This window comes from Lampris incognitus, chromosome 5 (assembly GCF_029633865.1).
Source record: "Lampris incognitus isolate fLamInc1 chromosome 5, fLamInc1.hap2, whole genome shotgun sequence".
Classification (NCBI taxonomy): Eukaryota; Metazoa; Chordata; class Actinopteri; order Lampriformes; family Lampridae; genus Lampris; species Lampris incognitus.
The window spans coordinates 55173909-55190466 of record NC_079215.1 but is presented as its reverse complement, the minus strand read 5'-3'; the positions used below and the strand labels follow the sequence as shown (position 1 = coordinate 55190466).

Sequence of the window (16558 nt, the reverse complement as noted above, 5' to 3'; positions counted from 1 at the left end):
CAAAATCTCATGAATTAGAGTTTAGACCAGTGAAAGAAAATACATGTTTTAAGTTATCTGTTTGCGAATTTAACTTCATCATTACAGGTTTACTTACCAACTATGTCATCATCTTTAAAAATAGGCAATAAGTGTAGACACCTCCTTTCAGCAGGACTTACCCCAATGACCAGTCGAACGATGTTTTTGTTATCATACTTCCGGATAAGTTCTTTGTCGTCGGGGTCACTGGGGTTCCCATCGGTGATCACAACCACAACCTTAGTTGCATCTGGAGAGGCGCCAGCAGCTGGGTTTTCCAAAATACTCTCTCTAAAAAAAGTACAAGTAGCAAGTGTAACATCATGCTCAGAATCATTAAAATATGTTTATACAATCATTCATACTTTACTCCGACAAAGAAGACAGTGATGAAAGTCAGCTTTATATCTGACATAAAACTTCAGGGTTTTAAACAGCAGATTTCAGAACAGTGATAGCTGTGCTCTTTAAAAAATAAATCCAGGAAATGGTCAGTTCTTGATGTACTACTACTACTACTACTACTACTACTACTACTTTCGGCTGCTCCCGTTAGGGGTCGCCACAGCAGATCGTCCATCTCCATCTCTTCCTGACCTCTGTATCTTCCTCTGTCACACCAGCCACCTGCATGTCCTCCCTCACCACATCCATAAACCTCTTCATAAACCCAGCATCTCTCCTCCACACATGTCCAAGCCATCTCAGTCTTGCCTCTCTTTCTTTGTCTCCAAACCGTCCAACTCCAAATAACGTATATCTCAGGACTAGTGAGACCAGCTATATTATATGGTTTGGAGACGGTGGCATTGACGGGAGGCAGAGCTGGAGGTGGCAGAGTTGAAGATGCTAAGATTTTCATGGGAGTGACGGAAGAAGGACAGGATTAGGAACGAGTTCAGGTTGGACAGTTTGGAGACAAAGCAAGAGAGGCAAGATTGAGGCGGTTTGGACATGTGTGGAGGAGAGATGCTGGGTATATTAGGGAGAAGGATGCTGCATATGGCGCTGCCAGGGAAGAGGAAAAGAGGAAGGCCAAAGAGGAGGTTTATGGATGTGGTGAGAAAGGACATGCAGGTGGCTGGTGTCACAGAGGAAGATGCAGAAGACAGGAAGAAATGGAAACGGATGATCCGCTGTGGTAACCCCTAACAGGAGCAGCCAAAAGCAGAAGTAGTAGTAGTTCCATAAGAAACAAATATCAGTTCATTAGTTTGCCTTTACTCACAACACATATTTCAGGGCCCAGTTTGTGTTGGTGAGTTTCGCCATGTGCGGTTCTTTGTCAAGGTTGCTTTCAGCCCTTCCATCTTGGTAGTCATTGAAGTCAAAAACCTTTCGAGTGTCTGAGGAGAACTGAACGGCAGCAAACTGGATAAAAAAAAAGGAGATTTGGCTGAACTGGAACCTATTGAAAAAAATGTGCATAGTGTCTTCTAAAGCTTGATGCGTTTTGCAATAGCATAATGACCTTGATTGATGAGTTTTGAAAGCTCTTCATCATCTCAACTATGAAAACTTTGTTCTTGTTAAACTCCTCGGAGGTCATACTTGCTGATCCATCAAATAGAAAGACAAGGTCCACTGTTTTCTTTGTACATTCTAAACAAAGAGAAAATGAGATCAGAGTTAAAAAAAAAAAAAACAGTGTTTCACATCAACAGCATTGTGTGTCAAAAAAATGCAGCAAATGAATCTTTTTTTTTGCAACAATAATATTTTTCCCGGATTTCTCCCCTTTTTCCTCCCCAATTGTACCTGTCCAATTACCCCACTCTTCCGAGCCGTCCCGGTCGCTGCTCCACCCCCTCTGCCGATCCGGGAGGGCTGCAGACTACCACATGCCTCCTCTGATACATGTGGAGTCGCCTGCCGTTTCTTTTCACCTGACAGTGAGGAGTTTCACCAGGGGGACATAGCACGTGGGAGGATCACGCTATTCCCCCCAGTCCCCCCCCCCCCGAACAGGCGCCCCGACCGACCAGAAAAGGCGCTAGTGAAGTGACCAGGACACGTACCCACATACCCACAGACATGGCCAATTGACCTTTCGCAAAGTCCCGCCCCCCTTAGTTACTGTTGCTATGCCCGTCAAGCATTTCAGAACTATCCAGGAAGTAGCCGGAAAACACCAAAACATGAAGGAAGAAAGCAGCGCATCGTGTGGGTAAAAGTAACAGTAATAATACGTTAGCTGTATTAGCTATCAATAATAGCTAGTAGCAAGCTTAGCTTGGAGCAGACAGGTATTTTTGTTGATTTCGGATGGATTAAGCTGGCCATGGGGTCTGCTATACTGCCACATCTATTGCCGACATTGCGCTTCTTGCGTTCTGGGTTTCGGGAAGGGAAAGAAAATTACACCCCCTCCAAACTTTTCAGATATCTAGTATCCGATTTGCAGATCCCATAGGCACACCGTTTCAGCATTTTGTTGTGTTTGAAAGCTTGACGGACCGTTGCTAAGGTAGGATTGGACAAGCACCGTTCTGGGGCGGTACTTTGCGAAAGGTCAATTGTGTCTGTAGGGACGCCCGACCAAGCTGGAGGTAACATGGAGATTCCAACTGGCGATCCCCGTGTTGGTAGGCAACGGCATCACATATAGATTTGAATTCATGACTGATAGTAGGTACAAAACTCTGGATACGTTCCATACATTTTTCGCACTCCTCTGTTGAATTTTGATTTATATGGGTTTTCATAAAATGAGGATACAAAATCTGATATTTCTTTTGGGTTGGTGCTTGTGATGTCATTAACAGTGAGAGAGGATAGTGAGTTTCTTTTAGTGTTCCTTTGCTTGAGTGCAAAAAAAAAATCCTAATATTTCTTCTTTCATCCTCTTCAATCCATTTAGCCCTAGATCAGACAAAGGCCCCCTTAGCAAGATCCATCAACATTTGATCCAACTCTGATTCATATTTTTCTATTTCCAATTCTTCATCCACTGATCATGCATTTTTTTTTCCTATTGGTATTTCGTCTAGCCACTATTTCCACTTCATCCTGGTTTCTAGTGCTCTTCAACTCCTACTGCGTTTAAGAGCTAAGCTTCTTCTTCTTTCAGCTTGTTCTCTGTTTCTCGGGTCACCACAGCAGATTTTTGCCCTGCCTGACGTATCCCTCCCCTGCTGTCCAACCCTCCTCATGTCCTGCTCTGTCTGGTCTCTCCATCTTTTCCTTGGTTTTCCTCTTTTTCTTTTGCCAGGTGCCCAATACCTTTTTTCCTATGTCCAATACTTTCTTTCCTATATAGTCTATGCCTCCTCTGTGGATATGTCCAAACCATCTCAGTCTTGTCTCTCCTGACTTCTCATCCATTCCTGTGATCTCTCACTTCTTCATTTCTCTTCCAGTCTTTTCTAGTCACACCCAAGGACCCATGCAGCATGTTCATCTCTGCTACCTATAAAGTAGATTCTAGCCTCTCTGTTGCTAAGCATCTTACCTTAAATTTAAAATATTCCCAAGTACTCCTATTAAAATTGCAATGGTCATCAAGCATCTCTTTGCCTAAATTTTTAATGCGAACATTGAAGTCATTATCATTCAAGAGCATGTCATTAAATTTCCAGTACCCCCTAGTTCCATTAGTTACATGGGAGCAATTAGCTTGTGATCTGACAAAGGTGCATAGTGAGGAGAAATATTTTTGACATACTGCAATATTGATGAAGTTAGAAGCAAATCAATTCTTGACTTCAAAGTGTGATTCTCATTATACCATGTAGTCTTTCTCATTTAGGTTAAAGAAGCGCCAGGCATCTGACAGTAAGGGTTCTGTACAAAGGAACGATATGATGGTATGTGACAGTCCGTAAGGAAGCCCTGCAGGGTGGCGGTCAACCGTGTCATGAGTAGGGTTGGGTATCGTTAGGATTTATCGATTCCGATTCCAATTCTGCTCAACGATTCCTGTTCTTATATCGATTTCCAAGTTTTGATTCCAATATGGTAACAAAAAAAGAGGTCAAATGTTTGGATAACAAAAAAATCTTTATTTTTTTAAGCATTAACTGAACATAAACAATGTAAATACATATAAATAAACACCTCATCCAACGAAAATACTGGTGTCCAAAAAACACAGTCATATTTGTAGATAATTAGTAGTTGATAATGCTCTAATCTCTCATATATTCCACCTGACAACACAGTGGAAATCGGTAATGGTTGAACCATTTGTGGATAATAACATTTGGAGCTTCTTGTTGCTTGTAAGCTGTATGCATATGACTATGCAACAAATAACTCAACAGTTTTTCTTCAGAAAGATCAGCATATCAGCCTTTTCAGGTAGTATGCGGGATCTTTCTAGACAACTAGTGTCTCCAGCAGTGGAGAAAACCCTCTCACTTGGTGTTGAAGAGGCCTGCACGAGAAGGCCACACTTGTTGTTCCACCACCAGGCAGCAGCGTGATCAGATTTCACTGTTGGAGGCATCTCTTGGTACATCTGCAGCTCTCTGTCAGTCTGGTGCTGGATGGACGTGGTGCTGTTTGATAATGATATTTTCATCTTCAGGTCCTCTTCAGCAGCAGAAAACTCCTCCAGCAGAGACATTATAGCCCTCTTGCAGGGAGGTGGCTGCTCCTCCGCTTCCTCACTCTCCTCAATTTCTCTTTGTTGTCTTTTCTCTTCTGACTGCACTGTCACACCATCTTCTCCGTGGGCATGCTGTTGGCTGCTCGGACTCAGTCAGCTTTCCTGGTCCCAGACAGTGCTGTCCTCCACTTTGTGCTTGAAACATGGGTCTAGTGCAGTGGCCTCTTCAAGGAAGTGTCTGATGTCATCACCCTGGTACCGCTTGGAGAGGTTTTGCCAGACAGCCTGCTTCAAGCTGGACATAAACACTGTGTCTCTCTCTTGAAGTGCCTCTCCAGCCTCTGAAGAATTGGAAGGACCTGGCTGCATGTGGGGCTCTTTTCGGATGACACACAGAGTGTGGATGTGAATAACACTCTCATCAGCTGGATGAACTCCTCTGCCTTTCGGAAATCTTCATCCATGAGTCGAGCAAGTCGGTCCCTCTCCATGGGCTTTCTCAGACGCTGGTCTAAGCTGGCTGCTGGGATTGCAGGATACTGCTCAAGGAATCGTTCCAGCATCATGTAGAGGGAATTCCAATGAGTTCGAACATCCAGGATTCGGGAGGGTTGAGGCAGAGCTATGCAACAAAGAAAATCACACGTGGACTTAAAATTGATAATGCATAGGAAATTAGCTCTTTTTATTTTAATTTTAACAGTTATTTTCCTATTCTGTGTGTGTGTGTGTGTGTGTGTATTTAAATGTATTTCATCCATCCATCCATCCATTATCCAAACCGCTTATCCTGCTCTCCGGCTTTCTCGTTCCTGTTCTTCCTGGGGGCAGTGCTCATGGTCTTTCCTTTCCTCTCACTTGGTCTTTCACAGGTGTCATTTCTAGGCAGGGAGGAAGGAAGAGAGAGGCAGAGTGTATCTGTTTTCTGCAAGAGTAACATCAACATATATGTCCATCCATCTGTTATCCAAGCCGCTTATCCCAGTCAGGGTCGCGGGGATGCTGGAGCCTATCCCAGCAGTCATTGGGCGGCAGGCGGGGAGACACCCTGGACAGGCCGGCAGGCCATCACAGTAAATGTGTTTTAAATAAATTAAAATAAATTTTGGTGCTTTGTGACAAGAGAATAATTATCTTATCAATATAAGATCCAGTTTTTCTGTGTGTGTTTAAATGTGTTTTAAATTAATTAAAATTAATTAAATGAATTGCTGTTGCTTTGTGACAGACCATAAAGTTATCAATATGAGATCCAGTTTTTATTTGGTGTGGTTAGTTACATAGTAAGACATGAGATGTATGTTGTGTTACTTGCATTGTGTTAACAATTTTTTTTCCCCCTGTAAAATGTACATAATAGTTCAGTTTAAATGAGCTGTCATGTAAAACGGTCAAATGAAGTGAACTGAGGGATACTTACTTAGGACTTGTTGCTTCTCCCGGAGCACAGGCTTTGCCATGGATGTCCGCTTCATCCAGACAACAACATCCCTGATCTTGGCGGTCCATTTTTCCACTGATGCCAGAGAGTAGACGCTTTGTCCAGCAAGATTTAGTGTGTGGGCAAAACAGCCGAGCTTTATGAATTGCTCCCTTGTTATTGCCACATCCATGTTTGTGGTATTGTCAACAGTGACAGCCACTATTTCATGCAATATGCCAAATTCTTGCAAGATGTCGCTAATTTCTTCATCCACCACTGGTCCTGTTTGTGATGTATAGCCTGGCTTTTTCCACTTGCCTTACCCAATTTCCTCTCGGGGATGAATGAAGTATTCTGATTCTGATTGTTCTGAGTACTTTTTGTCTCATCTTTCCCTCAGTCAAATAGCGTGCTGTCACTGTAAGATAGTGATCTTGGGAAATGCTTGTCCAGCTGTCACTGGTTAAGACAACTTTGCTAACGTCACTGAGCTCAGATATTTAGACCTTTCCACCCTGTACCGTGCAGAAATCAGTTGATTGCTCAGACTATCTCTGAGGAGTGTGTTGGGAATTTAGGGCCCTGGTCATCTCCCTGCAAATAAAATTCAACATGACAGTAACTGTTATAACAGGTTATTTTCTTGCCCGGTGTGGGATTCGATACGGGGTGTACTGCACCACAAGGTGACATCATTAACCGCTCGGCTAAAGGGTCGGACCTGTTAGCTAGGGGCTAACGTGTCTTATTAGTAGTTTACAGTTGTCACCCTCCCCGGAAGCGCGCCCTCGCGCTTTGTTATTCCCGCGCTCCGAAGAGACTTCTGAGGATCTGCGCACTTCCGGATCCCACCGCTGCCACTAATGTAAGCGGTTATTTTCTTGCCCGGTGCGGGATTCGATACGAGGTGTACTGCGCCACAAGGCGACATCACTAACCGCTCGGCTAAAGGGTCGGACCCGTTAGCTAGGGGCTAACGTGTCTTATTCGTAGTTTACACTGTTACTGCACAAGTAACCTTCCATCATCAAACTTTTTTTCGACTTTTTTTTTTTAAACCTTTCCTACCTAAATGAAGGGGATTCGAAAACGGAGAACGGGTGTAGCCTTTTCACCACAAAAGCCAGTACCGCTCCGTGGCACCCCTCAGTTTCCTCCTTGGTCCTACTTCCATTTATTGCCGAAGACAGCGGTGTCTCGCGGCTTGCTGTCTTCCCTGGCTCTGCTGGAGGCGCTCGCGACACGCTTGCGCTGAGTCTGACACACTAGCAGGACGCCGAGCACTGTAAACTCTTTCAAATCGATGCCGTGCTCTCTTAAAGAGAGACTGACGTGCCCTTTCTGAACACAATTTTTTTTAACATTGGGAGTTTGAATCGTTACCGAAAATGGGTGTGGTTTTAGGAATTCAAAGCTATTGGCTACTGTCTTCCTGGGTGGGCGGGGCTTGGTACCGTTCGTCACGTGTTATTTACAAAAAATGTCGGAGAGGGAGATCCTCTGCGAGGATTGGTTTAGAAGAGGGGGATTCGGTGATACAAATAACTGTTTGGTAGATAGAGATAGATAGATAGATAGATAGATAGATAGATAGATAGATAGATAGATAGATAGATAGATAGATAGATAGATAGATAGATAGATAGATAGATAGATAGATAGATAGATAGATAGATAGATAGATAGATAGATGAACAGACAGGAAAATAGATAGAGAGAGAGAGAGAGATGATGATGAACAGACAGGTAGATAGATAGATAGATAGATAGATAGATAGATAGATAGATAGATAGATAGATAGATAGATAGATAGATAGATAGATAGATGAACAGACAGGAAAATAGAGAGAGAGAGAGAGAGAGAGAGAGAGAGAGAGAGAGAGAGAGAGAGAGAGAGAGAGAGAGAGAGAGAGAGAGAGAGAGATGATGATGAACAGACAGGTAGATAGATAGATAGATAGATAGACAGACAGACAGACAGACAGACAGACAGATAGATAGATAGATAGATAGATAGATAGATAGATAGATAGATAGATAGATAGATAGATAGATAGATAGATAGATAGATAGATAGATAGATAGATAGATAGATAGATAGATAGATAGATGAACAGACAGGAAAAAAGAGAGAGAGAGATGATGATGATGAACAGACAGGTTGATAGATAGATAGATAGATAGATAGATAGATAGATAGATAGATAGATAGATAGATAGATAGATAAGCAGACAGACAGATAGACAGACAGACAGACAGACAGACAGACAGACAGACAGACAGATAGATAGATAGATAGATAGATAGATAGATAGATAGATAGATAGATAGATAGATAGATAGATAGATAGATAGATAGATGAACAGACAAGAAAAAAGAGAGAGAGAGAGATGATGATGAACAGACAGGTTGATATATGGATAGATAGATAGATAGCAATACGTCGTAGCAAGATCGATAATAAAGCAAAAGAAAGGCTTCTCGGTGGTTTTCTAGCATCTCGCTACGGATACGCCCCATATGCAAATTAACTGGCGTCTACGTATCCACCGGCACAATTTGTCATTGGACCCCATCTACAGTCAATCACAGATCTGTCTTTAGTGGTCGCAGACGCGCTGTTTTGGCCACCGAATTTCCCCGTGGTCACATTCCAACTCGGAACATCCTGTCAGTAGGAATTTTCAGATTTTGATGTCAGTATCACTTTAAGCGTTTTGTTAAGTGTTGTTATTTGATGGCGCCCTTACTCAATGTATTACGGTACATTCAGATGTGACGTCGCCACGCTCTAAGTGTGCGACAGTTGTGTGTCGTAAGAGTGGGTAGTGGAGAGCTGAGGCCTGCCGTATTTGCCTAAACAAATATGGCGCAACATTAAAGGCTAAAGAGAAAACCGAGTCAAACTTTGCTTGGCGATAAGTGAGCGTTTATATCACAGAGTTTCTTAATCTGTGTTTATATTCTCGAAAGAAGTTTTACGCGACGTATTATGCGTTAGCCAACAAGCTAGCTTAGCAAAGAAAAAGTATAGCAAGCTAGTAGGCCACGGTAAAATTAGCGCGTTAGCAAAATGGCGAGCGGAGCGACAGGAGTCTTGGCGCCACAGCTTTTGTTGGACGGATCCGGAGATAAGTATGAACTTTTGGGAAACAGGATTCCTAGGCTGCTGACATACCCTGAAGCTAAAGGAGACTATTTTACATGAGCCCACAGGCGCTAGCGAAGAACAGTTAGCTGACGAGAGGAGGAGGAATGCTGATTGCTATGCTGAGCTATGGATGATAAAAGCCTATCGCTGATAAGACGTGAAGCCGCTGATGATGGCGGGAAGGCTCTGAGAATACTGAAAGAACATTATTCCTGTAAAAGCAAGCCGCGGATAATACATTTATACACGTCGTTGACCAAGCTATGCATGGCGGACAACGAGAGTGTTACCGACTACATAATAAGGGCGGAGAACCTCATTACGGCTCTGAGAGATGCAGGCAAGACCATGAGTGATGGACTGATCATAGCCATGATACTAGGCGGGCTACCAGACTCTTCTAAGCCGCTAGCCGTCCACATAACACAAAACGAAGATAACGTTACGTTCGCAGACTGTAAAGGAAGACTACGGCTCTATGAAGAGGCTGAGAAAATGGACACGGCAAGATCTACGGATAATGTGATGAAGACGTGCAAGGCAAGGCCGAGGCCCCAAGACGCACGCTAGCAACGGAAAAGATGAAGGTGCCAACGTGACGTGTTACAAGTGTGGATTAAAAGGGCACAAGGCAAGAAAATGTTTTCGAAAAGTGTGGTGCAGTTACTGCAAAAATAATACACACCAAGAATCCCTGTGCAAGAAAACGAGGGAACAAGATGGTGTCAGAAAAGTCGCAGAGGAACAAAAATAGCGACCAAGACCATCTCTTCAAGGCCAAGCACACAAAGAACGAGAGACCACCAGACAACGTGAAGATGAAAGGCATCGTGGTGGATGCAGGAGCAACAGCCCACATCGTGAACGACATCGGAAAGTTTAAAAGCTTCGACAACTCATTCCAGCCTGATACCCATTCAGTGGAGTTAGCCGATGGGACCAAATGCAGTGGAATAGCACAACGAAGAGGAACGACGATGATTATGTCTGCTAGACAGCACCGGACGACAGCACAGAGCACAGCTACAGGATACACTGTACATGCCTTCATACCCACATGACATCTTTTCGGTGGCAAGAGCAACAAATGGAGGGGCGACAATCACTTTCAAGGAAGGGGACAGTCGCATGGTTACCAAGGACTGTAGCAGAATGCGGCGCAGAAAAGAAAAGTCAATCCGAGCATGCCCACTCCGTCTGTAGCGGACTTATCTGAAAAGGCAAGAAAGTTTTCCAGTGATGGTGCTAAGGCAAAGGGCATAACACAAAAAATTATGGAGTTTATTTCCTTAGATGATCAGCCGTTCTCTGTCGTAGAAGATGTGGGATTTCGTAGGCTGATTGATCACATTGAGCCCCGTTACGCCGTGCCAAGCAGACGGCATTTCTCAGACGTGTGTTTACCTGAGCTGTTTAATGTTGTTGCAACTCATGTCCGTGAGCTTATAGCATCAGATATTACAGCTATCAGTTTCACGACCGCACAAGAGAGTGCAAATAATAGGTAGGCTATTCTGTTCTGACTTACTATATGTGACTATCAGATGATTTTATTTTTCTGCTAGACAGTTTTTATTTTATTTGATAAAAATGTTTATGCACTGGCCCTTTAGCTTTCTCAAATATCAGGCAGACAACAAGCTCAACCGCTCAACAGTTGGATGGTTATCTGTCTGAAGTCCCCATCTCCAGAAGTGATAACCCTCTTGCCTACTGGAGAAATAATCATGGCTGCTTTCCTGACCTGGCAAAGATGGCACGCAAGTACGTGTCTGCTCCGTGCACAAGCACTGACAGCGAGAGGCTGTTCAGTGCTGCAGCTCATGTTCTCGATGAGAAGAGGAACAGACTTCACTGTGATAAAGCAGAGAAGCTACTCTTCATCAAGAAAAACCTGCCACTTTACCTCAAGAAGTAGAATGGGCGTGTGTCTATTGTTAAAATACTTGTTTTCCACTTTGCACATCCACAATTCTTGGTGCATTTGTTGTTGTTAAATGCCTACAGGCTATGGCAATCTTTGTTTTGATACACTGTTATGTTGTAGGCCTGCAGAGAAACTATTGTTATATCTTTCAGCAGCTGCACTTGTTCTGAACGCACTTTGTTGTAGTAGTCCTACAGAGAAAAATTTAAAAGGCACTTGACTTAAATGCACTTTGTGATTTTATGAGAGAACATATTTAATTTTACAATCTTTCAGCAGGCCAGTCAGTTATAGGCCTGTACATTATTATTTAATGTATACATGAGTGGGGTCAAGTTAAACTTTTGTTTTGAATTTTAATTTATATTGTGCATTGTTGTAATGTTAGTGCTAAATAAATATTTTCATACTTTTGTACTTGATTTATTCTTTGAATTGCAATGCCTTGATTTTAGTGAGGTTAGTACACAGTCATAGCCATAAATGCAGTGGTTCTAATAATTGACATAATCCTTTCTTTCGGTGTTTCGGTTTTTGGATTTCGGCCTTGGTTTCCTCATTTTTGGTTTTCGGTTTCGGCCAAGAATTTTCATTTCGGTGCATCTCTAGTTTGAAGGCCTTTAATTCTATTTGTGATTTGTGAAAAAGGGCTTTGTTTGGGTTGTAAGAATTGTGGCCATATATATATATACATATATACTGTATAGCTGATGAGTGCGCATTAGCAGCTGATGAGTGTGCGTCACACAAAATAGGCTTGTACTGTTATGTATTAAAAGTTTTTTTTTCCCGCATCTGTATTGATATTCCGCTCCTCATTAGTTGAGCACTTCTATCAACACCATTTACGGTTTCAGGGGGGGGGAAAACTATATATATATACACTACCGTTCAAAAGTTTGGGATCACCCAAACAATTTTGTGTTTTCCATGAAAAGTCACACTTATTCACCACCATATGTTGTGAAATGAATAGAAAATAGAGTCAAGACATTGACAAGGTTAGAAATAATGATTTGTATTTGAAATAAGATTTTTTTTACATCAAACTTTGCTTTCGTCAAAGAATCCTCCATTTGCAGCAATTACAGCATTGCAGACCTTTGGCATTCTAGCTGTTAATTTGTTGAGGTAATCTGGAGAAATTGCACCCCACGCTTCCAGAAGCAGCTCCCACAAGTTGGATTGGTTGGATGGGCACTTCTTGCGTACCATACGGTCAAGCTGCTCCCACAACAGCTCAATGGGGTTCAGATCTGGTGACTGCGCTGGCCACTCCATTACCGATAGAATACCAGCTGCCTGCTTCTGCTCTAAATAGTTCTTGCACAATTTGGAGGTGTGTTTAGGGTCATTGTCCTGTTGTAGGATGAAATTGGCTCCAATCAAGCGCTGTTCACTGGGTATGGCATGGCGTTGCAAAATGGAGTGATAGCCTTCCTTATTCAGAATCCCTTTTACCCTGTACAAATCTCCCACCTTACCAGCACCAAAGCAACCCCAGACCATCACATTACCTCCACCATGCTTAACAGATGGCGTCAGGCATTCTTCCAGCATCTTTTCATTTGTTCTGCGTCTCACAAACGTTCTTCTTTGTGATCCAAACACCTCAAACTTGGATTCATCCGTCCACAACACTTTTTTCCAGTCTTCCTCTGTCCAATGTCTGTGTTCTTTTGCCCATCTTAATCTTTTTCTTTTATTGGTCAGTCTCAGATATGGCTTTTTCTTTGCCACTCTGCCCTGAAGCCCAGAATCCCGCAGCCGCCTCTTCACTGTAGATGTTGACACTGGTGTTTTGCGGGTACTATTTAATGAAGATGCCAGTTGGGGACCTGTGAGGCGTCTGTTTCTCAAACTAGAGACTCTAATGTACTTATCTTCTTGCTCAGTTGTGCAACGCGGCCTCCCACTTCTTTTTCTACTCTGGTTAGAGCCTGTTTGTGCTGTCCTCTGAAGGGAGTAGTACACACCGGTGTAGGAAATCTTCAATTTCTTAGCAATTTCTCGCATGGAATAGCCTTCATTTCTAAGAACAAGAATAGACTGTCGAGTTTCAGATGAAAGTTCTCTTTTTCTGGCCATTTTGAGCGTTTAATTGACCCCACAAATGTGATGCTCCAGAAACTCAATCTGCTCAAAGGAAGGTCAGTTTTGTAGCTTCTGTAACGAGCTAAACTGTTTTCAGATGTGTGAACATGATTGCACAAGGGTTTTCTAATCATGAATTAGCCTTCTGAGCCAATGAGCAAACACATTGTACCATTAGAACACTGGAGTGATAGTTGCTTGAAATGGGCCTCTAACACCTATGTAGACCTTGCACCAAAAACCAGACATTTGCAGCTAGAATAGTCATTTACCACATTAGCAATGTATAGAGTGTATTTCTTTAAAGTTAAGACTAGTTTAAAGTTATCTTCATTGAACAGTACAGTGCTTTTCCTTCAAAAATATGGACATTTCAATGTGATCCCAAACTTTTGAACGGTAGTGTATATATATATATATATATATATATATATATATATATATATATACAGCTTTGTTAAAAGAAACACTCAATGGTAGGGAAAATGCTCAACAAAATAATCCAGTGAGTGAAGTAAATTCTTGATGAGACAGTACAAGCCTGTTTCATGCCATAAGCAATCCTCAGCTGTTGCTTATGGCATGAAACAGGCTTGTACTGTCTCATAAAACTGATGTTGAACTCGGAGAGAGAACTTGGAGAGGGAACAGGGTTGTGAAACAGGGAACAGAGTTATGGCTTGTGAAAGGAAAACATCACTGACTATCCTCTGTTGAAAGTCAGATTAATTCACATTAAACATTATTGATAAGTAGATTAAGTATAGGATAATGCCTGACAAGGTGTCCATTATCAGGAATTAATGGACGAGGAGGAGGCCATCAATTCCTAATTCTGGACACCTCGACGGACACTATCCCACTCATACCACAGGCACGTGCTAAAGTAATGAAATTTAAGACACTTTATTTTTTTCATGTGTTTTGCGATTAAAATCTAAAGGTTTTCACAAGCCATAACCCCGTTTCCCTGGGGACGGGTTTGACTAATACCTGGAACAATCATTGCCATCCCAATTAAGTTCTACTGCGGTGGAAACGATACTCACCACTCCAGTAAATAGAACGAACCGTAGATACGACTTGGCAATGGGAGTTATGAAATAGTCCGCTCAGCTATGAGCCAGAAAGCTTCAATGTCCATAGCATTCCAGTAAATGCCAATCCCGTCTCAAGACACACCTCTTCTCCATTGCCTTCTCTCATATTTTTGTTGTGCAATCAACCAATTTGCTGTGAGCTTGTGCCGGCATATCCTAACTGTTCGCTTTTCTGTTAAAGCTGAAGAGGACATCCCAGTCCCAAGGACAGAATATGATGATCTGAACCTGAGGTACACTCAGCTTCAGAATGACTATGTCAACCTGCAGCAGGAGTGTGAAAAACTACGGGCTGAAAATGAGAAGCTTAAAGAGGAGCTGCAAAACTCTACATTTTCCTATGCCTCTATTAAGTTCAACATGGGACAACTGATTTTTTTTCACAGGACTTACCTCCATTATCTTTGACTGGCTGTGTGCAAAAATAACAGACAGTGTAGAAAGAATTAGCCAAAACCTCTCTCTACAGGATCATCTATTGGCCTAACTAATACTGATTTAGCCTATAGATTTAAGGTATCAAAAACCACCTCATCAAATGTTTGTCGGGGCTGGATACCTGCTATGGCCATAGTCCTCAAGCCACTCATTAAATGGTCAAGTTAGAGAGTTATACTAAAGAACATGCCTAAAATCTTCAAGGGAAACTTTAAAAGCTGCTGGTGCATAATAGATTGCACAGAGGTTTTAATTGCTAGACCCAGTAATCTGACTGCCAGGGCCCAGACATGGTCAAATTATAAAAAAACAAACGACACCATTAAATATTTGATTGGCATCACTCGAGCTAGAGCAATTTCATTTCTGTTCCCTGGTTGGGGTGGGCAGGTTTCTGACAAGCAGATAACAAAGGAATCGGGGTTTTTGGAACTTTTGGGGCATAACGATGAGATTCTGGCAGATAGGGGATTTCTAATCCAAGATGAACTTGCAGTTTATGGTGCCGCCCTTCGTATACCTCATTTCACAAAAGGAAAAAAACAACTCTGCACAGGAGGTGGACTCATCGAGACAACTGTCTCGTGTAAGGATACATGTGGAACGAGTAATTGGACGATAGAAGAACTTTAAGATTTTGCGAACAGTAATTCCAGTGTCGCATGTTAACATTCTCGATAATGTTGTGATAGTGTATGGTTCTCTCACAAACCTCTGCAAAAGTGTTGTTCCCAAAAAATTTAAAAAACGAGTGAATTCTATCATTCACATGTTGCCATTTCACAAACAGCACTGCACTGAATTGTCAGAACATGTAACATTGTTTTTGTTTTCCTGCAACTATTAATTGAGAGCTGTTATTAAATATACATTTTGTTAACACCTTGATCTGAGTCATTTATAAGAAAAATTGTGCAAATTCTCTGCTTTTAGCCTCTTAAATGTGGATATTTCTCTGGTTTATTCCCTCCTCTGTGACAGTAAACTGAATCTTTGTGTTGTGCACAAAACAAGACTTGGCAAAATTTCGGATTTCAAGACACAAAACTCAAGAGTGGTATCTTACATGTTGCACGTGACCACAGACAACATAGTTGTAAGCATCCAGTGACTTGTATGCCCTCAACTTCTCTCTTGTGTATGCGCTCGGTTTCTCAACCAAATATGTGTGTTGTGGTGACCCACATCTATATAACTAGAGACATTCACCTAAGAGGACAGTGTACCTTTAAGGGAAGAGGTGAGGGGTCAGATAATGCACTTCCGCTTCCGGTGCACAGTTCAGTGTCGTTGTCGAACGTATGACATGCAAAGTTGGAGCTAGTAAACTACCTCGACTACGTCTACTCTCACGTCTCGTCTCGTGTCTCGTTGTTTTCTAACTCCACATTGGTGACCCCGACGTGATCGAACTACTAATACGAGTATGTCTGACAACGACGACGCCGGTGCTAACAACACGGCTATTGCTAACGCTAGCATTTACGCCGCTACCGTGAAGCTACCCGACTTTTGGCGGCATAATCCACGGCCGTGGTTTCAACATGTGGAAGCCCAGTTCCAGCTGAGAGGGATGACGCAGGATGCAACGCAGTACTTCCACGTAGTGGCGGCGTTAGACGCATCGACAACGGCGCGAGCAATGACGCTGTTGGAAGCTCCGCCAGCTGCTGGCAAGTACAATGCTATAAAGACATTCCTCCTGAAACTATTTGAACTGTCGGAGCTGGAGAAGGCAGACCGTTTACTGTCCCCGAATGGCCTCGGCGACGGCAAACCGTCTGAGTTAATGGAAAAAAATGCTGTCTGTGCTGGGATCGGCTGATCCGGCCTTTCTTTTCACACACGTTTT

The 16558-nt window shown here is 42.6% G+C and overlaps 1 protein-coding gene across 1 annotated transcript in view; it reads right to left on the bottom strand.

Annotated features, from left to right (window-relative positions):
- zmp:0000001082 (integrin alpha-D) overlaps positions 1 to 16558 on the bottom strand; it is a 76276-nt gene that overhangs the window by 47636 nt on the left and 12082 nt on the right. Inside the window, exons 6-8 of the mRNA XM_056280241.1 lie at positions 1493 to 1623; positions 1250 to 1392; positions 162 to 312 (exon numbers count right to left, since the gene is read on the bottom strand). Coding sequence (XP_056136216.1) covers positions 162 to 312; positions 1250 to 1392; positions 1493 to 1623 — 425 coding nt within the window. The remainder of the gene's footprint in view (positions 1 to 161; positions 313 to 1249; positions 1393 to 1492; positions 1624 to 16558) is intronic.